The 26,275-nt window shown below is 38.1% G+C and overlaps 1 protein-coding gene across 1 annotated transcript; it reads right to left on the bottom strand.

Moving 5' to 3' along the window:
* Window positions 1-725: 725 nt before the first annotated feature.
* gucy2d (guanylate cyclase 2D, retinal) lies at window positions 726-24,816 on the bottom strand. The gene is made up of 20 exons (XM_079416141.1): window positions 24,401-24,816; window positions 20,793-21,810; window positions 19,439-19,740; window positions 18,489-18,864; window positions 18,309-18,393; window positions 18,111-18,225; window positions 17,730-17,849; window positions 16,620-16,703; window positions 16,258-16,434; window positions 15,883-16,039; window positions 15,631-15,780; window positions 15,328-15,476; window positions 11,619-11,782; window positions 11,352-11,544; window positions 9,281-9,455; window positions 6,995-7,093; window positions 3,888-3,982; window positions 2,577-2,662; window positions 2,408-2,496; window positions 726-2,000 (listed from the first exon to the last, which is right to left on the bottom strand). Exons 2-19 carry the CDS (start codon window positions 21,601-21,603, stop codon window positions 2,409-2,411), a joined length of 3,426 nt encoding a protein of 1,141 aa, XP_079272267.1. The 5' UTR covers window positions 21,604-21,810; window positions 24,401-24,816; the 3' UTR covers window positions 726-2,000; window position 2,408.
* Window positions 24,817-26,275: the final 1,459 nt, after the last annotated feature.

The following is a 26,275-nucleotide window of genomic DNA, read 5'->3' as shown; positions in this document are numbered from 1 at the left end:
ATAGTTTGGTCACGCTTCACGACACACCCATAGACTCCGCCTCACTCGCGTATCTTTGTCCAATCAACGAGCTCCTTTTTGAAAAGTGGGCGGAGCCACCATGTCCTAGTTCTTGGCGAATTATAATTCAGCTCAGACTCCGTTTACTCGAGTCACCCGAGCGCGAGTTGACACCCAATCCTCCACGCGTCTTTATCAATCAGTCATATTAGCCCAGACATATGCACGCAAAACAGATATCTTTCCTTCTTTTAAAATCACACGGATATGCAACTCGTTTAAATGTTTAAAATAATAGGGCCTAATAATAAAAATCCATCTTGTCAGAATTAACGCTAGGATCTTTTGTCTCATGACATTATTTTACCCCATTATACCTGTAACTCTTGCTCAGTGTAGGAGAAACATCCATGTTACTTCATATTTGTTTCGATGTGCTAAAAGACATCAAGTTGACATTATCTGAAACTGTCCAAACAAACAAAAGATATGACGACTGAGGAAATCCTACCTTATTGCTGTTGATAAAATGCTTTTTTTCCCTTTTTTTTATTCTACAGTTTTTAAGTTCCAACAGTAGAGCGGTACTTCCGCTATAATTGTGTAATTTATTTAAATGTCATATTTCTAGGAAGGGTACTCTGTAGATTAAGTGTTCACTTAGGCTACTTATATGGAGCTAATAAGCACATGTATGCACTAAATACTAAGAAAGAATCTACACACTCACTAAAACCAGCTTTTATTTACACAATTACACAGACAACAAGATAAAATGGTGAGATTGCAATTGAAATTCAGCTACATCCAGCTATGACTGTAGCTCCCTAGATTGTGGTTTAGGTATCAGGTGACAGAATGTCATTCTGTATAGCGGCAGGCGCCAGAACCCTCCTATCTTAATGACGATATCCAGACCACACGTTTAACATTCCCTCTGTCATGACGCATAATACCCCTTTTAGGGGGCACATATCACTGAGTGTATGAGCAGGCAAAGCAGTGCTGAGGATAAATCTCGTTTTCTCTTTGGTAATAGACTGCATGTCAGGACTTTGAAGCAGGGTTTGACATCAGAATATTATGCATGGAATGTGTTGAATATCAGGATCAGTCGCCATGCTATTATAAACATGACAATTTTAGTCTCAGCTCACGAGTTTCCTTTTTAATGCATCTCTTTTCTTAACTCAAAGAGGACAATGGAGCTAATAATTGTCTGCCATATAACCTTGAACTTGAAAGGTGTTTGCTTGGCCGTGAAAACTGCTCTGAATGCTTTTCACTTTCTATAAAGGCCCAACAGTGCCACAAGAAATTAAACTGAATGCAAGCATTTTCAAAAAGAAAATGTGAAGAATGTGAAGAAGTTATTTTTTGAACTAACACCTAGTTTTTAAAGCCTGATATTCCTAGCAAATAAAATCAACACGGTATTTTAAATAATTTCAATACATGGATATTATTGGTGTTATTTCCACTGAATTATAACTAAATTGTCAGATGCTGTTATAAACAAGCTCCATCAGTTTATTGTTTTTGCTTGTTTTGTTTTATAAACAATGAAACAAAGAAAAAAAAAATCTCTTTGCAGCAGTGGATTAACTGGAGTGATCGCATAACTGCAGAGATGAATGAGGTGTGTGCTGCTGTTCTCATTTTCTCATCTTGATGAACTGTTATCTCAGCAGTGTCTTTAATTTGGTATTGGATGAACTGCAGTATAAACTCTATACAGTTTTTAAAAAGTCCTCTGTGACCATCCAAAGCAGCTGGTACATGCCATCTTGTTGAGCTGATGGTTTTGATGGACTGGCATTCAGCGTTCAAGTGTTTTTGCTTCTTGTCAGATGTCCTAGTGAGCATTTCCACTCTTTTTAGGAATGAATCAAGTAGAAAAGGGTAGTCGAGGGGCGAACACCTCAGTCCACCCCTTTCATCCCCTTGCCCCACTTTCTCCTAAATTTGATAGGCTGGTGCAGAAACATGAGCATCACAACCTATTGGAAGGCACAGAAACAAAACAGCGTGGCTTTGCAAGTTGCATGGCTTATAGGGATATTTTACACAAAATGAAATAAATTCGGGTCATCATTTATGTCTTTCCAAGCCTGTTTTATTTTCTTTCTTCTGTAGAACACAAAAGATATTCAGTCGAGTCCAAAGCAACACTGGACCCCACTGACTTTTCAAAATGTCTTTTTTTATGTCCCACAGAGGGGAAAAAAATCAGTCGTAAATGAGTAAATTAACTATCCTTTCAAGTTGCTCTTACATGACATATAGGATGCAGCAACTACAGCAACAGCAACTACATTAGTGAACTTCAGTGAACTGTAAACACTTTCTTTGATTCATTAAGTATAAAATAAGTAAAATATGACTCAAGTTACTGAAATGTCTTTACCTCAATTGCCCATGTTCTTCTGTCGATCCAGGAATTTCTGCCGCCTGTCCGTCGGAATCTCATCCAAGCTGATACCGTGGTTGCTCGCCCTTTGTGGCAACATAACCAAAATGACATTATAGACATCATCCTGAAATGAACATTCATATAGAACTGATTTCTTTCTTACCCAGGAGTAAGGTCTGGTGGTACAGGTAGCGGCTTATTGAATCCATCTCTCCCAACCAACCAGAATGTTTCCTCTACACCTTTACCCTAGAATGACAGATAGAATGCTCATCTGACAGGTTTCAGGACATTTAAGAGGCATTTAGTGTCATGTGTGATCCCAGGAGGTTTCTTGGCAAATGCTAAAGCATAACCTTTCCTAAAAAATTTCCCCCCTCACACTATTTTATTTTATTTGTTTACTAGCCATGCCTTAAGGGTGGATAGTGCAATATGTGAAACAGTGAAGAATTCTGTTATCTTTTTCCTTTTTTTTCTGAATGTCCTGAAACTTTCTACCATAGTGTAAACCCCATTATTGTGTGTAATAACACAATGGAAATTTAGAACATTAAACTTTTGAACATTTTTGGGAATAAAGTTGTCGTCTCTTTTCTTTTGTTAATTTTATAGATAGCATTCAAAATGCATTTGCCTTGGTATTTTTCCTCACACAACATGTCTCATATTTCATCTCAAGTGTGGTCATCTCAAGTAGCCTTGTGGGCAGCGCTGTTGTGCTATGGGTGTCCCGAGTTCGAATCCTGACTCCAGGACCTTTCCTGATCCCCCACCCCCCTATCTCTCTCCCACTTCGCTTCCTCTCCTAATCTGTCCTTTTGTAATAAAGGCGAAAATGCCAAAAATCAATCTTTAAAAAAAGTGTGATCTTCGCTGACACTGTTACCTTCTTATTAAACAAGTGCAACTTTTGATAAAAACATAATAGGGACAACGCTGTCTGTTCTGGAAATTATACCAGAACTCTGGGACAGATGCCATTCTATAATAATATATCTGGTATATAATCATCATAATCGCATAGCTAATACTGAATTGGCTTATGATTATTTTACTATTTAGGATTATCTGTTTTGACCATAGTTGTGCATATACTGTCATGAAAGTGCCTGAACTGAAGAAACACCTATCAGTGTGTGTGTGCATGTTTATGTGGTTTTTTATAAGGACACAAATTTGTATAATGACATGGGTATGACAGAGGTATTACAATATGAAGGTGGTTTATGAGGACACTGCATATGTCCCCGTAATTCAAAAGGCTTAAAAAACATACTAAATTGTGTTTTTTTGACAATCTAAAAATGCACAAAGTCTCCTGTGAGGGCTAAGTTTAGGTGTAGGGTTGGTGTAGGGCAATAGCACACACAGTTTGTTCAGTATAAAAACCATTACGCCTATGGAGAGTCCCCATAAACCACAAAAACCAACATGTGTGTGTATGTGTGTGTGTGTGTGTGTGTTTGCATACCTTGAGCTCTGTCCTGCCCCTACAATCTATTTTGTAGCCAAGTTTGAGGCTGTTCAGGACATCAACAGTACTCTGGTTGACATGAATTCTGTAAGCTGTGAAAACAGGGACAGCAAAACTTTTAAGAAAAACATAGTAAATTATTTAATATTACAATAGAGAATGAGAATGTGACGTATCGCCGCGTTGAGTTCTGGGAAACTGCTTTGTTTATCCGCCATATTGGCAGGATAGCGCTGCCTTTCCGCTATTGAATTGTGAAAAATGTCACCATTGTATGTCATTCATGCTGCATCGATAATTGCAATAGTAACTCAGATCATCGTTCTGAGAGAAAACTGGATAAAACCGTTTTTTCACCTTTTTTTCTGTGTAAAAACACCAAAGGAAGCAGGTCGCAGAGAAGACGCCGAATAGTAAATCTTTTAGTCACTGATCAAACCCACTGCCTCTCACTCAATAAAAGAATCACATTTCTGTGTGTTTTTGAAAGATTTGATGTGGTTGGTTTAATTATTAAAGTTACATTCTTTGCTAGTATGACTCTCAGTAGACTTGTGAATTAGCAGATCTTGAACAGGGGACTTTCTAAAATGCTTAAGTGGCTTAATATACCAAGACAGTGATAAAGACAAAATTGTAAAGCATACACAGCTCAAAATATGAACGCAACGCATTTTCCTCTCATAAGAACAAGCTTAATGCACAGAGACGGTGATAATAAAAGACCACACTCTGTAGCCTACACACCTTACTAATAAATCATAATATGTGCAGAGAAACAGATGAGCATTTTTTACAGTCTATGGTTAACATCACGTCGCGTTAATTATTCTGGCTCGCCTGCATGTCTTTTAGTATCACAGTCTTAGTACATTAAACCAGGATTTTAAAATGCTATAAAACTGTTCACAAGCTCCTAGGGATTAGATTTTGCTTGTCATTTGTTGACATAAAAATACAGCGGGTTTGTGACTGTTCGCTGAATGTGACCCACAATCTCTGATTCTCCTCCGTGGCCATGAAAATAATGACAACAATTATACTTTCTCATTTAAAAGTTTCCAACAAAGAAACAGATTGACTTCTGTCAGCTTGTTGAACACATTTTCATTTGGATAATTTAATATGACGGCTGTAACAGCAGCGAGCGTCCAGTAATCAGATCAACACCGTAAATTAAATTCTACAAAACACTATTATCATGCACTGCATAAATTAGCTTCTCTTCTCTGCAAACGATACAATGAAGAATGAATAATTGTTTAACTTAAAGGCAAAAACAAAACAAAACATGAGCAGTTATCTGTATAAAGAATGAGAAGTAACCATGGAAACGGACTGCATATCCCATAGACATAAAGACTATTATGTCTATGGCATATCCTGCTAATAAGCCTGCGCCTTCCCGAAATGCAACGCGAAGTGGAAAGAATGTGACGTAAATCCTCGTTCTCTATAAGAAGTGTTACAAATTAAACAACACTTGATCGTTGCCCATATTGGTTTCTTGTGAACATGCAGACCCACTCAGGACATCAAAAACATATTAAGCAGAATTCCAAATGAAAGTAATGATGTTTCTTGAGAAACCACTAGATGGCAGAATGTCCATTACTGCTTGACTGTTCATTCTGAGCACTGCGCAGATGACATCACTCAAGACATTCTGTCGCTCCTCTGTTACTTTCAGGTGATCTGGACAACTGTGTTTTAGTCATTTCATTGTGTAGGTGAAAACACAGCACTAAATGTGTGTTTTTTTTTTGGTGGCCTAATCTATGAAAATAAAGCAAGAAGCCGTGGTTTACTGTGAATTTATAACAGCTAAACATAACAGGGCGTTGTTACGACATGAAGCGGAGCAACCCCCTTTAGCTGTTATAAATTCACTGTAAAAATACGGCTTCACGAGGTTTATTGCTTTTATAAAACGGTTATTCCATATATGTAGTAAGGTTTCAAAAAATAAAACAGAGCAAATAAAGTGTAATGATATTAATAAAAACAAAATGCAGTTCCTCAGAAACGGTTGTGGTTCCAACAACGTGGTTGCCCAGCAACACACAAATGTAAATAAAGGTGTAGGTTTATAGAGTAATTTACAACAGCTTCGAACTTGGCTCAACCAATCAGAATCAAGGACCGGAACTATCCGTTTTATAACAAATATTTAATTTAAAATTTATTTGAAACCAAAAAAAAAAAAAAAAAAAAACTTCTTGTACATTATGATAATATTTATAATAATAATTTTGAGGTATTTAAACTCTAAAATTTACGCTACAATTCAAAACTTTGGGGTCTTTAAGATTTTTGGAAAAAAGCCTCCTAATCTACTTTTGTTTGATGCAAATACAATAAAACAGTAATATTATGAAATATTGTTTTTTATTTTAATATATTAAAAAATGTAATTAATTCATGCAAAGCTAAATTTTCAGCCGCAATTACTCAACATTATTATGTTGAAAACAGCTGTGCTGGTTAATATTTTTGTGGAAACCGTAATACATTTTTCCAGGATTTATTGACGAATGGAAAATTTCAAAAAGCACAACATTTATTTGAAATAGAAAACGTTTGTGAAATTATAAATGTCTTTCCTGTCACATAAAAGTATTAATTAAAAATGCACTAACCAAACTTTAGAACGTCAGTGTATATTTTTAGACATTGACAACTTGTAATCATGTTTCACACATTCTTCCATGTTTTTCAACATGAAACGCGTTCTAAAGGTAAAGTAAACGTTCTGGGATAAATGTGGCACAAGGTCTGATTAAAGGTGAGACAGTTCAGGGTGATGTTGAGGCGGAGGAGTTCTAAGAGGACATTAGCTTTAAAGCAGAATTTTCTTTCTAATTTGGCTTATACTCTTAAGAGCTTACAGGGAACTCTGCACTTTAAGCCCTCTGAGCTTCTCACTGACATGCACTCACTGATCAGCACACACACAAAGTACTAACCACTGAGTCTTCAAACTGATCCTTAGTCAAAGACAAATTCCTGGAATCACGACTTCAGAGATAGCCACAAACGTTTAGATTGTTACTAAGCAGACACGTGCTGATGTATATACATATGAAACACATAAGTTTACTCACGCAACCCTGTGGATTCCATTCGGGAGGCTGTGTTTACTGTGTCCCCGAACAGACAGTACCGAGGCATCTTCAACCCAACTACACCTGCTACCACTGGACCTGTCACATACACATGAATAGTAAGTTAGCACATTAGCAAGCACATAGAATTACATGTTGTTTCAGTCACACCTGTGTGAGCACCATGTGATCTCTGCTGAGTTGTAGGGTGGGGGAAAGGGCCAACGGCATGCTAACTAATTGGATGAATCTGTTAATTGGATAATGCCCGGGATTTACATTTCACTTGTTCTAGGAATACACAGCCATCAGAGGATCAAGTGTAAATACGTTTTTACATTTAGCACAATGTTCAGTTCAGTGATGTAAGACAAAACCATCTTTTGTCAATGAAAATTACATTCATTTGGACAGAGAATTATATAAATCTCACTCCGGACTATGCATTTTCTGATACCATGATTGTCTGGGATGTTTGATATACTGTATTGTTTCTTGTATTTTGTGTTTTTGTTATTTCGATTTGTAAAGCGCGTTTTGGAAAAGTGGAAAAGTGCTATATAAATTAAACATTATTATTATTATTCAGGGGAGAAATTATGTAGGCTATTTGATTTTTAACTTTGTGAGATTATGGATTTTATTTAAGGGTGTAAAGCGCTTGTAAAACCTGGTTTAACTGTACTCTTGACATAATCTGAAAATACTGGCTCTGTTATGGCTTTGTTAGCTGTGTACTGTAGAGTTACAAGGCTGCTACAAAGTTTAACCAGTTAAATGCATTTTGTAGACTGCCATTCAGAAGTTTGGGGTCATAAAGATTTTTTTTTTTAGAGGTTGAATACTTTTATTCAGCAAGTATGCATTAAATTAATCAAAATTGACAGTAAAGACTTTACAATTGTTACAAAATGTTCAATTTTAAAGAAAAGCTGTTCTTTTGAAGGGATAGTTTACCCAAAAATACTTACACAATCAAGGTCCAGAAATGTAGTAAGGACATCGTTAAAATAATCAACGTGACATCAGTGGTTCAACCGTAATTTTACTAAATTAATTAATTTAATTTGTTTTACGGGTTTGGAACGACATGAGGGTGAGTAATGACAGAATCTTCATTTTTGGGTGAACTATCCCTTTAAACTTTCTAGCCATCAAAGAATCCTGAAAAAAAATGCATCACGGTTTCAACAAAAATATTAAGCAGCACAACCATTTTCAACGCTGATAATAATAAGAAATTTTCCTTGAACACCAAATTTAGCATATTAGAATGATTTCTGAAGTAATGTAGTATTTTGGAGTAATGTAGTAATGGCTGCTGAAAATTCAGCTTTACTATCATTACTATTATCCAAATCTGTTAAAGGATTGTTAGGCTGCATTAATTAGATTAACCGGAAACGGGAACACTCCTCATAACACCTGATGTACTAGTTACATCGTAAGAAGAATGGCATCTACACTAATATTTGTCTGTTTCTTTCTTATTCTGTTTCTCAGTCTGTGTCCGGATCAGATGGTGAATCGGCGCCGGGAGATGATGTCTCCCTGATCGTCGGCGGAGGCCGGGACACCTGGATGAGCCCCGGGGACATATCCCCAGTGAAGACCTCGACTTAAATACAATAAAACTTAAAATAAAAGAAAATAACTAAAAATATAATAAAATACCTAACTACATAATACTATTATTGTTAGAAATCGCAACAATATAAAATAGAGATATAATACATTTATACATTTAAAATTTTTATTAAAACAATAAGTAAACAATAAATAAACAATAATCTCCTGGCCAGAGGAGAACTGGCCCCCCAACTGAGCCTGGTTTCTCCCAAGGTTTTTTTTTCACCATTCTGTCACAGAGGGAGTTTTGGTTCCTTGCCGCTGTCGCCTCTGGCTTGCTCAGTTGGGGACACTTCATTTCTAGTGATTATCATCAATTTGATTTCGCAGATACTATTTAAACTAAACTGAGCTAGACAATGACATCTCTGAATTCAATAATAACTGAAAATTGAGTGTTTAATCTTATTTCTATACATTACTGACACTCTATCCTCCAATTTGATACTGTTAATTGCTTTGACACAATCTGTATTGTTAAAAGCGCTATATAAATATAGGTGACTTGACCATCACAAGAATACATTACCTTTTAATATATAGTAAAATATAAATTATTTTGATCAAATAAAGAGCAAGAGACTTCTTTAAAAAACATGACAAAATATCTTTTAGACTCCAAACTATATGTGTTTGTGTGATTTGTGCTCTTCTCACCAGAATGGAGTCCAATGCGGATTTTGACTTTGACGTCAGGCATGTGCCTCATTTTAAATGTCCCGATACAGTGTAGAATGTCCAGAGACATGTTGGCCATCTCTGCTGCGTGACGGTTACCGTTACGGTTTGGAACCCCTGATGCCACCATGTATGCATCACCAATAGTCTCTACCTGTTGATATATATATACAGGTGCATCTCAAAAAATTTGAATATCATGAAAAATGTCAATATTTTTGTCACTCATTTCAGAAAGTGAAACCCATATGTTACATAGATTTATTACACAGAGTTAAATATTTCAAGCCTTTATTTCTTGAAAATTTGATGATTATGGCTTACAGATAATGAAAACCCAAAATTCAGTGTCTCAGAAAATTAGAATATTACATAAGATCAATATAAAAAGGATATTTTAAACAGAAATGTCAGGCTTCTGAAAAGTATGGTCATTTCTATGCACTCAAAACTTGGCTGGGCCTCCTTTTGCATGAATTACTGCATCAATGCGGGGTTTGTATGGAGGCAATCAGCCTGTGGCACTGCTCAGGTGTAATGGAAGCCCAGGTTGCTTTGATAGCGGCCTTCAGGTCATCTGCATTGTTGGGTCTGGTGTCTCTCATCTTCCTGATTCTCTATGGGGTTCAGGTCAGGTGAGTTTGTTGGCCAATCAAGCACAGTAACACCATGGTCATTGAACCAGCTTTTGGTACCTTTGGCAGTGTGGGCAGGTGCCAAGTCCTGCTGGAAAATGAAATCAGCATCTCCATAAAGCTTGTCAGCAGAAGGAAGCATGAAGTGCTCTAAAAATGTCCTGGTAGATGGCTGCGTTGACTGTGGACTTCAGAAAACACTGGACCAACACCAGCAGATGACATGGCAGCCCAAATCATCACTGACTGTGGAAACTTCACACTGGACTTCAAGCAACATAGATTCTGTGCCTCTCCAGACTCTGGGACCTTGATTTCCATATGAAATGCAAAATTTACTTTCATCTGAAAAGAGGACTTTGGACCACTGAGCAACAGTCCAGTTCTTTTTCTCCTTAGCCCAGGTAAGACACTTCTGAAGTTGTCTCTGGTTCAGAAGTGGCTTGGTAGCCCTTTTCCTGAAGACGTCTGAGCGTGGTGACTCTTGATGCACTGACTCCAGCTTCAGTCCACTCCTTGTGAAGCTCTCCCAAGTGTTTGAATCAGCTTTGCTTGACAGTATTCTCAAGCTTGAGATCATCTCTGTTGCTTGTGCATCTTTTCCTACCCAAATTCTTCCTTCCAGTCAACTTTGCATTTAATATGCTTTGATACAGCACTCTGTAAACAGCCACACCTTTCAGTAATGACCCTCTGTGACTTACCCTCTTTGTGGAGGGCGTCAATTTTGTCTTCTGGATCATTGCCAAGTCAGCAGTCTTCTCCATTATTGTGGTTTCAAAGAACAAGAGATACCCGGAACTTATACTGTAGGGATGGTCATTAATTGATACACAAATGTAAATATTCTAATATTTTGAGATACTGATTTTTGACTTTCATAAGCTGTAAGCTCTAATCATCAAAATTAAAACCAAAAAACTTTTGAAATGTTTTACTTTACATGTAATGAATCTAAAATATATGAAAGTTTCACTTTTTGAAATGTTACAAGAAAAAATTTACTTTTTAATGATATTCTAATTTTTTTAGATGTACCTGTGCATATATATATATATATATATATATATATATAAATGCTACTTGTGAAATGCAAAACTATTTGTATGTGCTATAGATATTAACTCAAATTATATGATATTAGATAAGTCATTTATTATTTTCATTTATTGCATCACAAGATAAAAATCCTTAAAAGAATGTCTTATCAAATAATTCACTCAAAGATTACTCTAAAAAATCATCACTGGGTTTGTTAGCCTATCAAAAGGTATTAAAATGTACACTTTAGGTACTAATATGCAACGTTATATGCAGGTACTAATAAGCTTTTTCTTCTGAGATCAGCATAATGAAAGAATCTACTCAATTTCCACAACAGTATAAAATAAAGATTAAAAAAAGCTTTTGCAAACCTTGTAGACATCGTGGATCGCAATGATTCCATCAAAATGTGTGTAGAGGTCATTTAGCAGATCGACCACTTCGATAGGTTCACTCAGAGCAGAGATAGTGGTAAAACCCACAATATCACTGAAATACAGCGTGACTTCTGAAAAGTGCTCCGGCTTCACTGGCTTCCCTGTCTTTAATGCCAAGGCCACAGATCTGAAAGACAGAATGGCATTATAACAAACAAAAGAAATGTGAAAAGCAATCTGAACATCTGAAGTGGGACTCACTTGGGCAGCATCTGAGCTAGAAGAGCATCTGTTTTCTGACGTTCTACCTCTAGTTCTTCAGTCCTCTCTCGGATCAGATCCTCCAGGTTTGAGGAGTACTGCTCCAGCATCCTTAACATTGAGTCAATTATATTTGTCTTCTTTCCCTTGTTCACATTCTTAAACTGAAAGTTAGAAAAAAGGGACAGAAAACTGAAAAATTTCATGATTTTTTTTTTCCCTGGAAGAAAAGTCTTTATGTTTGTTTATTTGCTTTCTTTTTTAATGTCATGCATTGAAAATGATGCTAAATTATACCTGTGTGTGTGTGTGTGTGTGTGTAAAGTTATGTTCAAGATTCAAGATTCAAGATTTTTATTCGTCACATACACAATTATACAGAGTATAACCAGCAGTGAAATGTAAGTCAGGTCCGCTCCAGTGCAATTGTATAGACAAATATTAAGAAAAAGAAAAGTAGAAAAAAAATAAAAAGAATAAAATAGAAGATAAAAAAATATAAATATAAATGTGCAGGTCAGTATGTTGTTGACATAAATAGTAATATAACAGGAATGTGCAAAAGAATGTGCAAAAAAGTTGTACCGGGTATTTAAATAGCAGCATATGAGGTAGAAAAAATTATGAATAGCTTATTGATATAGTGATATTTACATGAAGTCAAGTGATGTTATGACACAGAGTTAGAGTTTAGGAGCCTGATGGCCTGGGGGAAGAAGCTCCTCCTAAGTCTCTCAGTTTTTGACATCAGGCTACGGAAGCGCTTACCAGATGGAAGCAAAGTGAATAGTCGGTTACCAGGGTGATTAGAGTCCTTGATAATTTTGACAGCTCTATTTTTGCAGCATTTGAGGTAGATGTCCTGCAGAGAGGGGAGAGCAGACCCTGAGATGCGCTCAGCTAAGCGCACAACTCTCTGTAGTGCTTTGCAGTCCTGATTTGAGCTGTTTCCATACCACACTGAGATGCACTGAGTCAATACACTTTCTATGGTCCCTGAATAGAAAGTTTTCAGGATTGCTGGTGAGACCCTGAATTTCCTCAGCTGTCGCAGATGGTACAGTCTTTGCCTGGCTTTCTTTACCTGTGTTTGGATGTGTGTAGTCCAAGTCAGGTTCTCAGATATGTTTACACCGAGGTACTTGAAGCTACTCACCCTCTCCACAGGGGTCCCACTGATCATAAGAGGAGTGTAGGGCTGCTGCTGTCTCTTCCTAAAGTCCATGATCAGCTCTTTAGTTTTGCTCACATTCAGAGAGAGACAGTTGTCCTGGCACCATGATGTGAGTCTCTCTACCTCATCCAAGTATGCGGTCTCATCGTTGTTGGAGATGAGGCCCAGAACCACAGTATCATCAGCGAATTTGATAATAGATGTAGAGCTGTGAGAGGACACGCAGTCGTGCGTGTAGAGAGAGTAGAGCAGGGGACTCAGGACACAGCCCTGTGGGGCTCCTACGTTCAGGGTGATGGAGTTTGAGGTGAACTGGCCAACTTTCCCCACTTGAGGTCTGCCGGTGAGGAAGTCTTGAATCCAGTCACAGAGTGTGGAGTTTAGGCCGAGGTCTGTGAGTTTAGAAGCCAGCTTGATGGGGACTATAGTGTTGAAAGCTGAGCTATAGTCAATGAATAGCAGCCTTAGATAATTCCCATTGTTGCTGTCCAAGTGTGTGAGGCAAGAGTGGAGGACGTGAGAGATAGTATCGTCCGTAGATCTGTTTGGGCGATAGGCAAACTGAAGAAGGTCCAAAGTATCAGGGATGGAGGAGCAGATGTGGCTCTTTACAAGTCTCTCAAAAACCTTCATGACTATAGATGTGAGGGCAAGTGGGCGATAGTCATTCAGGCAAGAGGGTTTATTGTTCTTAGGCACAGGGATTATTACGGATTTTTTGAATGAGGTGGGAACCACGGAGGTAGCAAGGGACTCATTAAAGATAGACGTGAACAAACCAGCGAGCTGATCAGCGCAGGACCTCAGAACACGGCCGGTTATCCCATCAGGTCCGCCTGCTGTCCTGACGTTCACTTTCTTTAGCGCCCTCCAAACCTCATTCTCTGACACGGTGATTACAGGATCATCCCTGCTGTGCCTGCTGCTTCCTGACGCGCTGGACGGCAGAGACGCGCCGCCGCCGTTGCAATCGAAGCGGCCGTAGAAGATGTTTAACTCGTCGGCCAGCAACGGATCTGCTCTCACCTCCGTGGAGGATTTGTTTCCAAAGGCACAGATGGTCCTCAGTCCCTGCCACATCCGTCGAGAGTCATTGAGCTGGAAATGAGACTCAATTCTCTCTCTGTATCTGTGTTTAGCGGCTCTTACTGCGCGTCGAAGAGCATAGCACGATGCTTTGTACTCGCTCATATTCCCGGTCAGAAGAGCCTCATTGTAAGCGGCAGTGCGTGTGTTAACCGCAGCATGGATAGTTCTGTCCACCCACGATTTCTGGTTGGAGAATGTCCTTATCGTTATTGCTTCTGTAGCTTGCTCGGTTAGCGTGTTTACAAAGCTTAATGCTACATCCGTGAACTCGCTGACGTCAGAAGAACTCGCCCAGAACATGTCCCAGTCGACGTCATCAAGAGCCGCCTGCAGCATAGCCTCTGAGTGGGAGGACCAGCGCGTCACTACTCTCTGCACCGGGGGATCCTGAACGAGCCTTTGTTTGTATTCCGGTGTGAGGAAAATGGCGGCATGGTCTGATTTGCCAAAAGCCGGTAGTGAGCGGGCTTTGTAGGCATTCTTGAACTGAGTGTAGCAATGATCCAGTGTGTTTGGTCCTCTAGTTGGACAGGATATATGTTGGTGAAAGTTCAGCATGACCTGTCTGAGGTTAGCTTTGTTAAAGTCCCCCGCGATGATAAAGGCAGCGTCAGGATGTTTGTTAATGTAGCCGCTGAGCACATCGTGAAGCTTAGACAAAGCCAAGCCAGTGTCTGCCTGTGGTGGAATGTACACAGCAGTAACTATGATCGATGAAAACTCCGGGGGCAGATAAAATGGGCAGCAAATAATGGAAAGATGTTCCAGATGAGGCGAACAGGAACGCGACAGAATGGAGATATTCCTGGGGTCACACCATTTCTTGTTAATCATGAAACACACTCCTCCAACCCTGGATTTACCGGCCTCTGCTGTTCTGTCTGTCCGAAAAACAGAGAAGTTATCACTTGGCATAACAGCAGTGTCCGGGACCATGGACAAAAGCCACGTTTCTGACAAACAAAGGATCTTACAGTCCTTTATGTCCCGTTGGAAACTAATCCTGGCTCTAAGATTGTCCATCTTATTCTCCAAGGATTGGACATTTGCGAGCAGAATGCTCGGAAGGGGAGGACTGTGAGCCCTTTTCCGGAGTCTATCTCGAATCAGCGCGTTTCCTGCTGTGTTTCTTGATCCTTCGCCTCGGGGGGTTGTTGTTTATCTCTGCGTTCCGAAGAATCTCCAGAGGCCATGCTGGATTCCTGGATATTCCAATGTCCAAAAGTGTTTATTTTTCATAGGTGATCAGTGCCGACGTGAGATGTGTAAAAAGAGAAAGTAAAACTAAGTAAAAAAGTAGATAAAAACACTATCTTAGCGGAGCGACCTGGACGGCGTCCGAACAAAGCGGCACCATCTTGAGAAAAGAGGAGATCAGAAACTGTCGCAGTTTAAAGATCTTCAGACACAAGTCTCGTTTATGTGTTTGAGAGAAAGAGGGTGTACCTGTCTGAAGATCTCCTCAAACGTGGGCCTATTGTCAGGCTCCTCACTCCAGGCCTGCTTCATGATCTGAATCACCTCCAGCGGCGCTTCATCCACAGACACAGTGGGTCGGCACAGCGGTGGAGGATTGCGCACCTTATCTATGATTTCTGCACACAGAGATACACTACTTAGAACACTGTATTCATATCTGAATTGCTCCAAACCAACTCTATTAAATCATTGACATCTTTGGTTTTTCCATTAACTAGGTGAAAACCTGAATGGTATGTGATTATGTAGTAGTATATGAGAGTGTCTAACCTTCAGGAGGCATATCCAACATGCAGAAGGGTGCACAGCGTGAGATAACCTCCTGCATGATTATAGCAAAGCTGTATACATCAGCTGCACACGTCCCCTTCTTCTTCAGTTTAGGATCCCGCAACATCTCTGGAGCAGTCCAGAATTGATCTGTACCAAAAATACAGAGATCAGAGTCAATCAGAAAGACTGAATTTATATATAAAAAAGCTCATCTCATGGTTTAGCAATTTGCACATGAATTACACGTACCCTCTGGTTTGATGTCTTCCAGGATGATGTTTTGACAGTTGATGATTTCACTGAAGCCGTAATCCGTAACCTTCAGAACAAACCGACCATCTACCACACAGTTCCTTGACTTCAGGCGTCCATGAATAATCCCACGATTATGCAAGTACTTCATTCCCTGACAAGGAAAGATAAAAAAAAAAAAAAAAAAAAAAGGCCTTAGAAGGAAAGTGACAGAGAAGCATGAGGAGATGGGAGCAGGTGACATCTTTGACAGTTCATTAGTGAACAGCCAGCCATTCTTTCCCACATTTTTTCATCCATATCTTCATCTTCTTACTGAGCTGTTTTACTTATCCCTTCATCTATGCATTCATTCAACCCTAAATTCCTCACCCTGATCAGGTCAAGGAGAAGAGAGGATTTGAACATCCAGTCCAGTCTCATTTCCTCGTTGTTGAGCAGGTCTTCCAGGCTGCCTCTGGTGCAATGCTCTGTAACAATGCCAAATATGCCAGTATCCAAGAACAAACCCAGAAACAGGTTCAGATTCTCATGACGCATGTCTCTCAGCTAGAAAGAGAGAAGAGGAGGACAAGCAGAAGGAACAAAAAAAAGAAAGAAAAAAGAAAGAGGTGCAGAAGACAGGATGGGAAGGTAAGTATAGTGTTCAGTTTTTCGTTTCAAAACCTGTCCACAACTTGTAAGCTAAACAATGTATTATTAACTTCCATTCACTTCATTCACTTATCTCTTACCTTGATAAAGATGGTCTGAGTGCTCTCATTGATTTCTGAAACAGAATCTTCACAGGGGCATTTCTTCAGCCAGACCCAGTCACCCTGACAGCACAGAATAATACAATTAAACACATCTCCACAGACTCAGACAGAATCTTATTAACTTGTTTTTCAACTTTTCTGCACCAAATTTGATTTATTTCATTTAAATAAGATAAATGGTTTAAATAGAGTTTAGAGAATTGCACTTTTATTCTTACTTTTGTTTTATTGAATATGTAGAATTTTGTGACAGTTCTTCAGAGCTTTTGTCAAATTCTGTACAGTATTAATACTTTTCCACAACAACTGATGTACAAACAATAGCTGTATGTTGTTCATATAAATATACAGGCTTCTTTATACTACATACCTCTAATTTGACTGTTAGTGTATTTTGCCTGCAGTGATGAACAACTTTTTGAAAGCTGAAAAATTAGCTTTTGTTTTTACACGTGAGGGTGGAGCGTGAAATGGAAAACCTAATGGAAGCTGGTTTCCTCCATTGAATAAAAAAATAAATAAAAAAGATAATTGCAACTATGTATCTCACAGTTCAGAGTTTATGTCTCACAATTCAGACTTTATTTTGCGAGATATAAACTTGCAATTCTGAGAAAAAAAGTCGGAATTTCAAGATGTTTACTTGCAATTGCCAATTTTTAGAGTTTAGAACTGGCAATTGTGTGATATAAACTCGAGATTCTGAGGAGAATTATACAAATTGTGAGTTATAAACTTGCAAAATTGCAATTGAAACAAAAAAAAAGCCAGAATTGTGAGATGAAAAGTAGCAATTACCTTTTTAAATTTTTTTATCTTGCAAAAACTTTTCTTTTTAACATTGCGAATTTACATCTCACAATTCCGAGTTTATATCTTCCAATTCATTGGTGGAGAAAAATTAAACAGAAACTAACTGTCTGAAACGTTACTTCTTATTAACTTACTGTTTATTTAATTGTTTTATAAGAGCAATACCACACTTTTCTTTGTGTGATATTGCTCCATTCAGTACCAAAACACTATGCTAACGACTTACCAAAATGTATCTATGTCTGTACACAAAAAAGCACAAATTTCACACACCTCAAATACAGCAACGTTGGACGTTTCAGGAGTTGACGTAATGTAACTGCGTCCTGAAACTGAGTGGTGAGGGGTTTTAACATCTAGTTGACTCTTCACCATACTCTCCTCATTCAGCTTCTACACAGAGAATGGAGAGAAATGGAGAATGTGAGAGATATAGACAAACATCTGAGCAAGAGCGAAAGTGAGAGTGTAAGTTCTATGAAAAGACTCATTCCTGTCCTATTTAGTATCATCACACTTGCAGCAGATTACACACTAAAATTATATTAAATTAATTTTGATTATTACCAAACTCTCCTCATTCAGCTTCTACAGAGACACAGAAAGAGACAAAGTCTATGAGCAAGACAGAGAGAGATAACATTTATGACTGACCCTCCTGCTGAGTGTGGTGTTGATGAAGACCAAGTCATCCAGTGTCAGTATTATCTTAGTGGGGCTTCCAATTCCTCCTCCACCAAATGCTCCTAACATCCCTAGCCCGTGTTTCCTGGACAGATACACACAAATATGCTTATTTGTTTATCAGTAATACAATAAACTTATTCAATACAAGGTGGATTCAATTCATACCTTATATGGATAAATAATACACTTGCTCCACTTATAAACACACAGAACAGGAGAAAGAGGAGGAAAATGGTCACTCCATCCAAGCCTGCAATGAAAGGAAAGTAACAACAGACAGAATCCGTGGTTAAATATATTGTAGCTAATAAAATGTATGTGGTACAAGAATTTTTGCTTTCTCACCTCCACTACAAGTGACATAAGGACTGAACCAACAGTTTGAGTCAGTGCTCGGAGATGCTCCAGCAAAATGAATCGATTTCCCCAGGTACTTCAGCCCTCCATATTTCCCATATGTGTGCGATGCTTCCAGGGCATGCGTGCGGTGTAGGCTGGACCCAGAGCCATCTGAATCCAGGACAGCGTAGCAGGCCTGCATTCCTTCTCCATCGGTACCTGCCAATATCCGCTGGTTAAAGCCATTAAATTCAAATCCGCCCTCATTTTTAACCAGTGTATCTCCCGATACCCAGCGCCCTCCACTCGCAACTCGGCTCTGCTCAGCAGCCTTGGCTGTATAATAGAGCATGTTATAGATGGTCCCAAAGAATGGAGAAACCTGCCAAGAAAAACAAAAAAATCAAAAATGGAACAAATAACATTATGAATCTTAATGGGATTCTAAGCAATTTCTCATACTAAGAAAATGTAATCAAATAATAAAAGTTTTAGTAGGTTATTTTTTTTAGTAGTAGTTTTAGTCGTGGCCTAATGTTTAAAGAGTTGGACGTGTACTCCAAAGGTCATGGGTTCGATTCGCAGTACCGGCAGGAATTGTAGGTGGGGGGATGAATCTACAGCTCTCTCTTCCACCTTCAATACCCATGACTGAGGTGTACTTGAGCAGGGCACCGAACCCCTATTACTCCCCGGGTGCTGCAGCAAAAAATGGCTGCCCACTGATCCAGATGTGTGTTTACGGTGTGTGTGTGTGTGTTCAGTATTCACTGCTGAGTGTGTGCATTTGAATGGGTTAAATGCAGAGCACAAATTCCTACTGTGACAAAGATGCTTTCTACATAACTATAGCTTTTCCTATCCCAATCCCTGTATTTCTTGTTTAAAATGATACCTCTAGTTGTAAACACTCAGACAAGTTCAGACCGATTATTTTTCAGACCGATTACAGTTACCTCTTCAGGTGGTGTGCTGGTGCGTATGTCGTAGGATTCCTGTGCTGCACTAAAGGCCTCATAGAAGTTTTGTTCCCCTTGGTCCATGGTTATTGTCAGGACCCCATCATATGCTCGTCGCAGTTTGGTGTCATTGGCCAGGATTGGATAGTTCACATTTTTATATGGCAGTGAATACAGGAGGGTATCATATGGAATGAAGATGTACCCTCGGTCAATCATTCTCATTTCCATTGCTGTGGTTAGCAACTGATACTGTTCCTCTCCACCAATCAGAACAGAGTGCATGCACATGATGACAACTGCACACAGAAAAAGAAGAGGGAGGAATAAGAAAGTGGGAATGTGGAAAGAGGACTGAGGAATAAATGAAATGATTAATAATTATTAAAACACTATGTGATATATTACACAAACAGATATAACAAATTAATATTTATAAAGTGCCTACCCTACTTTTGATAACACTCTCATGGAAGAGGACACTAAAATTGCATTTATATATTTTTTACAAATTATTTAAATAAATTAAATATTTAATTTTAAATAGTTAAATAATTAAAATAATTAAAATTAAATCATTTTAAATAAGTATAATTTAAAAATAATTTAACAGAATTACTATAGATTAAATTCTCAAACAGTAATTACAGATTTAATTATAATTTAATCTCAGTATATCTAAGGATGTAGAAGCAGATCATATTAACTGAAACCACTAATCAGTATTAAGTAGTTGTCTTTTTTAATTCAAATTTTTGTTCAATTGAAGCCTTAAACGTCAAAATTGAAAAACGCTGAAAAACGATGGACAAACTGTATTGGGCATTACATGTAATTTAACGGTAGTATACGCTTTTTGCAAAATGGAAAAAAAAAGTGAATAACAGTAAAGAACTGTGAATAACTGTAAACTGACATTCCCAGAATTCCATGCATTACATTTCAAATTGTTGTTAAAATTCATGTTTATTGCATTATTTCAGTTTCATGTGTGTTACCATGATGGTGTTTAGTGTTTGTGTGAATGATGACACTGTGCACCTTCTATATATGTTAATATTTAAAAGCTACTTGTGATGGGCTTTGTTTCATCATGTCACGTTCTCATCACCATCAGCTTTTGGTGGTCATCAGTGTATTAAAAAGGTACACAACAGATTTCAGTACTTCAATTGGTTGGTATATTAACATTATATTAGTTAATGAAATTAATGAAATTATTTAATTAAATTATCAGTGAATGAAAATTACATTTACATTTAAAAGCTAAAACGTTGCTACAGTATTTTTTTTTACAGTAAAATTCTGGCAACCACAAACCATTTTTTTTTTACAGTGTGATAGAACTTACCCCTCACTCGATCGGTCTCCCGTATTGCCTTTAGGGCTCGCCATGGCCCTTCCTTGTCCATTTCCATGGTAACAACCACACCAACTGGCAGACCAAGGGCACGCAGGGAAGCTGCCAGTTCATGCCCAGTCGCTTCCCACATGTCGTTCTCCGCTGTTATAATCCCAACATGTGCCCAGCGGAAAAAGCGCAGCACGGAGAAGAGCACACGAGAAGACAACGGGAGCGGCCGCAGGAAGGTAGAATACATTCCCTCATCCATGTCAGCCTTCAGACAAGCCCAGGACAGGATGCCCTTGTTCCAATTCTTTGCCAGCAATGCAGCAGCTGTGCAGTAGCCAGGGTTTGCCGGTCCAAGAAAGGCCGAACCGTAGCCCTCCAGCTCGGCAAAGCGTGCCAGGGCTTTCGAGCTGGAGCAATCCTCATTAATTAGTGTGTAATCATACCAGTAGCCCTTGTTGAGGTCGGGGTCTTTGTTTATTCGGCTCATGGCTGACCGTGCAGCCAGATCTGGCAGGGCTTTGGAGTACATGGGGTCACATGCCCATGGTCCTACAATGGCGATTTTGAAGGTGGTGCCCCAGGCCTCACAGGGCAAGTATGATAGCATGACTAGAGGAAGGAGAAAACAGTTGCCCCACCAGTTGTGGGTGCATAGCACTGGGGTCGAGGACACAGGACACAATGAGCCATCAGTTTTTTTTGCTTTTTGCTTTGAGGTTTGTTTTTGTCGTCTCTTTCCAGCACTAAACTGTTGCCATCGTGGGTGGTGGGACTGGCGAAGAAAGCTAGAGTTTCTGTGGTCATCCATTTTATTTTTGTTTTACTGTTAATTGTCTGGGACAATGAAAAGCAGGTGGCACTGAGAGGTGCCGTGCTGTATTGTGGGAATATTTGGCTAGCGACAGTATAAAGGCTGATAAAAAAAACACACCCAAAACACTCAGCTCTCGATTTGGGTTCTACCCACTGAGGGGCACTAGCCCAAAACTACTACACAATAACCAGCCATCACTGTCTGTTTTAGAGATGGAGGGGAAAAAGAAAAGGGATGAAAACAGAACAGAAAAAGACAAAGTTAGGACTTATATGTGGAAATATTAATATACAATACATTGCATCTCTTTCTATCATAGTTTACTACATGCAGAAGTGATGTGAGAGTGTAACATTGGCTCAAACATCAGCATCAGGGTCATATAACTGATTATGGCAAGGTCAATAGATCTATACTGCATTTCAAAAGTCAGTAAGATTTTTTTAAATAACTTAATAAATCTTAATACTTTAATTCAGTGAGGATGCATTAAATTAAACCAAAGTGACAATAAAGACCTTTGCATTATTACAAATAAGTATATTTGGAAAAATTATATTCATCAAATAATAGTAAAAAAATAAATAAAAAACTTAATGGTTCCCACAAAAATGTTCAGAAGCACAAGTGTTTTCAACTTTGATAACAATAAAAATGTTTCTTGAGCAGTAAATCAGCATATTAGAATTCCTTCAGTGACACTGAAGACTGGAGTAATGATGCTGAAAATTCAGCTTTGTCATCACAGGAATAAACTACATTAATCAAAATAGAAAACAGTTATTTTAAATTGTAAAAATATTTCACAATATACTGTTTTTACTCAAATAAATTCAGCCTTGATGAGCATAACAAAATTCTTTCAAAACATCATAAAATCTTACCAAGCCCAAACTTTCAAATGGCAGTGTAATTAATAAAATGAAAGAGTAGATCTGTTTTTCCCTATGTTGTACAGCACAATACAGAAGCCCATTTCTGCCTCAGAGTAAAAAGTATTAGGACTTTATTGCTCCTAATTGTGACTTAAATTCTTATTTTAAACTTTATCTCACAGTTATCTTATTTTTTTTACTCTGAGGCAGATTATATGTTTAACAGATAAACTATATTTCGTATTTGTTTATTTTAGTGAAATAATATCTATTGGTCCTTTAAGAGGCAATCCTCAATTAAATAATTAAATGTTGTTTGTTAATGAAAGTTTGGTTTTTCAACCCTCTTATCATCCTGTCCTTCCCACTGTGATCCTAGAGACCTAAAATATCTAACTGCAGGCCTGGTCCAATCAGCTGACCAACCACATCCTCACCTGACTCATGTGCCATCTGTGTTTAAAGGTGGAGCTGGGGTGAAGTGTCACACGACTTGTACCAGGCTGTCTGCCCATTCCTCCCTCCCTCTCTTTCTCTATCCATTGCTCAGCAAGCAGCAAGCAGATTACAATTAAAGAGCTCTGCCTTCATTAGCCCTGGCCATAATAACTGCCAAATAACGTGAGGCTTAATCAATCTAAATCTTAATCAACCTTATCTCTTTACACCATCATGACTCTCCTGACCTGTCAAAAGCCTTTTTGTTCTTTAATGTTTTTCTGTGTTCTCCACCCTCTAATTCATGTATTTATCATTCTGTCTAAACTCTGTGTAAATGTCCTGTCTACCCCTCACTTCTTAACCACTAGGTCTGGCTTATTCTCATTCTTAGTCTCTTCATACTCTTTGGACTTTTAGCCAGCTCTGAAATAACTCAGGATTACAGAGGATTGCACGGGACCTTGCAGTCAGACTCATGCTACACCTTTGTTTGAGAGCTTTACTGTCTGCAATATTAGAGAACTGTCACACCACAGCCCCCCATTTACTCAGTCAGTTTTTATGTACGACATTACAACATTATAGTGTCATCAGATAAAGGAATTTCAGAATCTGTGCAAATATTTAATTTGTACTGTTATGTATGAAATGTGCTATATAAATAAGATTGCCTTGCCTTGTAGTACTTAAATATGTAAATCTAGTAATATAGCTATTGTGATTCGATGATATGGTTATATCAGCTGCCATACAAGCTCTCCAGATATTCCTCCCTACTAAATAGATTACTAATAACTGTTTTAGGTTAAGTTCTTTTTTTTTCAAAGGGGATGTCCTGTTATATAAATGTGCCAGTTTGTTGCTTGAAATGACTGCTTGAATCTCATGACCTGATCATGGATAACATTTTGTTTTAATCAAGTTTATTTTAACTTTGTGATGTCACATTATTTTACCATAAACACTAAAGACCACTAAACTGGCAATTTTTTGCAATTAGACTCTAAGTGACTGAACATTACAGTAAATGGACAATACTATTTCAATAATATTTCTTTATCGACAAAGACCCATATATTTGAATGTTAGTGAATGTTAGCTGAGTTAGCATAATTAGCAATTGACATCTTTAGTAGCAGACAGACATTTCATTATGTAGTACCAATAAAATTGGTAGCCTAAATTACATCTGTTTTTGATGAGTAAAGTAATAATAATAATATAATGCAATTAATTGTTAAATTTAATACTCAGAATACTGAAATAATATAACGCATATGTTGAAACAAAATTATTTATCAAACTCTAATACAAAGAAAAAATCTTTCTAGTTATGCTGTAACAACCTAAGATTACTTAGCATCCCTCAGGGAAATCCTAATCCTCTAAGCCTCAGGGGCTAGCAAATTCAATATTGAAAACTACTGTTACCCTTCACAAAGAATTGCTAGTAAAAGAGCAAAAGATCGGCTAACCTGGTAAGTGTGGCTAATTGAGAGCCATGGCAAGTACTTGTCCCATTAGAACAGAGAGTCTGAGAAGAACCAGAGGGGGACCAGAACAACACTTCCAGGGAGGAAATAGTAATAAAAAATAACAAAATCCAAATTAAAAATGTTAAAGTCCAGATCGAAGGTGGGGAAAAGACAGATATTCCATGTCAAAATAGAAAAAAAAGTTCTTTGTCTTATCGTCTTTGAAAAGAATAGTGTAAAAAATGTAGATGTAGGAATCCACCTTTCTCTTTTTAAAACGGAGAGTTGATCTTTGGTTTGTGGTCCCTGGAGGTTTGAGGCCCTCTATTGGACTGAGTCCTGCCCCAATCTGGAGAGCCTAATAGGGGAAGCCACTGGAACAAGAGACTCTCTGAGTCCTGGGTCTTACTAGGAATAGGCAGATTTACAAAGAGAGAGAGAGACAGCAAGATACAAGGAACGAGCAGAGGAGAAAGGAGGGGCAGGCCGGGAATCCAAGCAGTGACTTCTTAACCCTCTTTAGCCTATAATCCACACATACATAGCAAAAGGCATTGTCTCTCCTCAGTGTGCATATGAGCTTGGGGCCCAGTAGCATTCAAGATACTGACTTACAATTTAAAGTAGAAATAATAACAACAACACTTCAACACTGACCATTTTTAATTAACTTTAATTCACCAATTTTACTGTTTCTAGTCTAACTGTAAATGGAAGTTTTAGACTAGTTTATGTTTAATGCAATACCATGTTAAATATAACAATAGACAGGTTGTATGATGGTTTCTAATTAAGCTGAGAATTTGATCCCGCTGTCTGTGTGGGATCAGCAGCAGTGAGCCATCAAATGTTACAGATTGTACCAGTAACACTTTATTTTAAGGTGTCTGTTACACGTTACATTACCTTATCGTTATAATAACAATAAATTATGCATAATTACATACAAGCAACCCTAAGACTAACCCTAATAGTAAGTATGTGTAGTTAATTCTTTTTTCTCATTATTTAAATGTATAATTACACCGTAACAAGGACACCTTAATATAAAGTGTAACCATTGTACCTGTACTGTCCTGCTCCGTATTGTTGCCTCAGGTGCACTCTGTAATTTTTGTTTATGTTGCACTGGCCAATATGGCAGTCGTCTTGGATACCTAAAATGGCTGTACAACTCACAGTCAGCCTTGATTAATGAAAGTGAAAGATAATAGTAACTGAAATAAGTGAGTGACATTTGACAGGCCATGTGGCCTCAATACAGCAGCCCCACTGTTAAGGTCCAATAAACAGATTTTGCAAAGCTACTGACATGACTAAAGTCTCGTTTTTTACTATTAACTTCTTTTGGGGCAATACTTTTTAATTTAACAAAATTTAACACAATGGACAGAAATGCAAATTATATGAAGATCCCAAAGCACAAATGACACCAGACTTCTGCAATGAGTTTTAGATGAGGTGTTAAAACATTAGTGCCACATGTCCTCATTTCACTTTAAAAAAATCAAAGTGTCAAAAAAAAGTGTCAATGTGTCCTTCTTTCTTTTCTGCTCCTCCTCCCTTCTTCTTGATCGTTCATGAGTTTATAAGCTTGGCTAGTAGCTCCCAACAGGTGCAAGGAGATTTGAGTTCCCAGGGAGCCCTAAGTCACGATACATCTTTTGTTCATTGTGACACTGTGTCCTATAGCACAACCTAATTGCACTCTTCTTAGAGTTTTCTTTGACATAAAAGCTACATTTCAGTCTGATATTTGCAAGTCAGACATAGCGCTTAAAGGCCTGAAAACTGGAACGAAAGGTAATTAATCAAGCTGTTATTGCAAGACGCAGCGTTCAAAATAATGAAATGAAAGCATGGAGATATATGAAA

The sequence above is a fragment of the Barbus barbus genome (genome assembly GCF_936440315.1).
Source record: "Barbus barbus genome assembly, chromosome: 5".
Taxonomy (NCBI): domain Eukaryota; kingdom Metazoa; phylum Chordata; class Actinopteri; order Cypriniformes; family Cyprinidae; genus Barbus; species Barbus barbus.
This window is presented reverse-complemented; position numbering and strand designations above follow the sequence as displayed.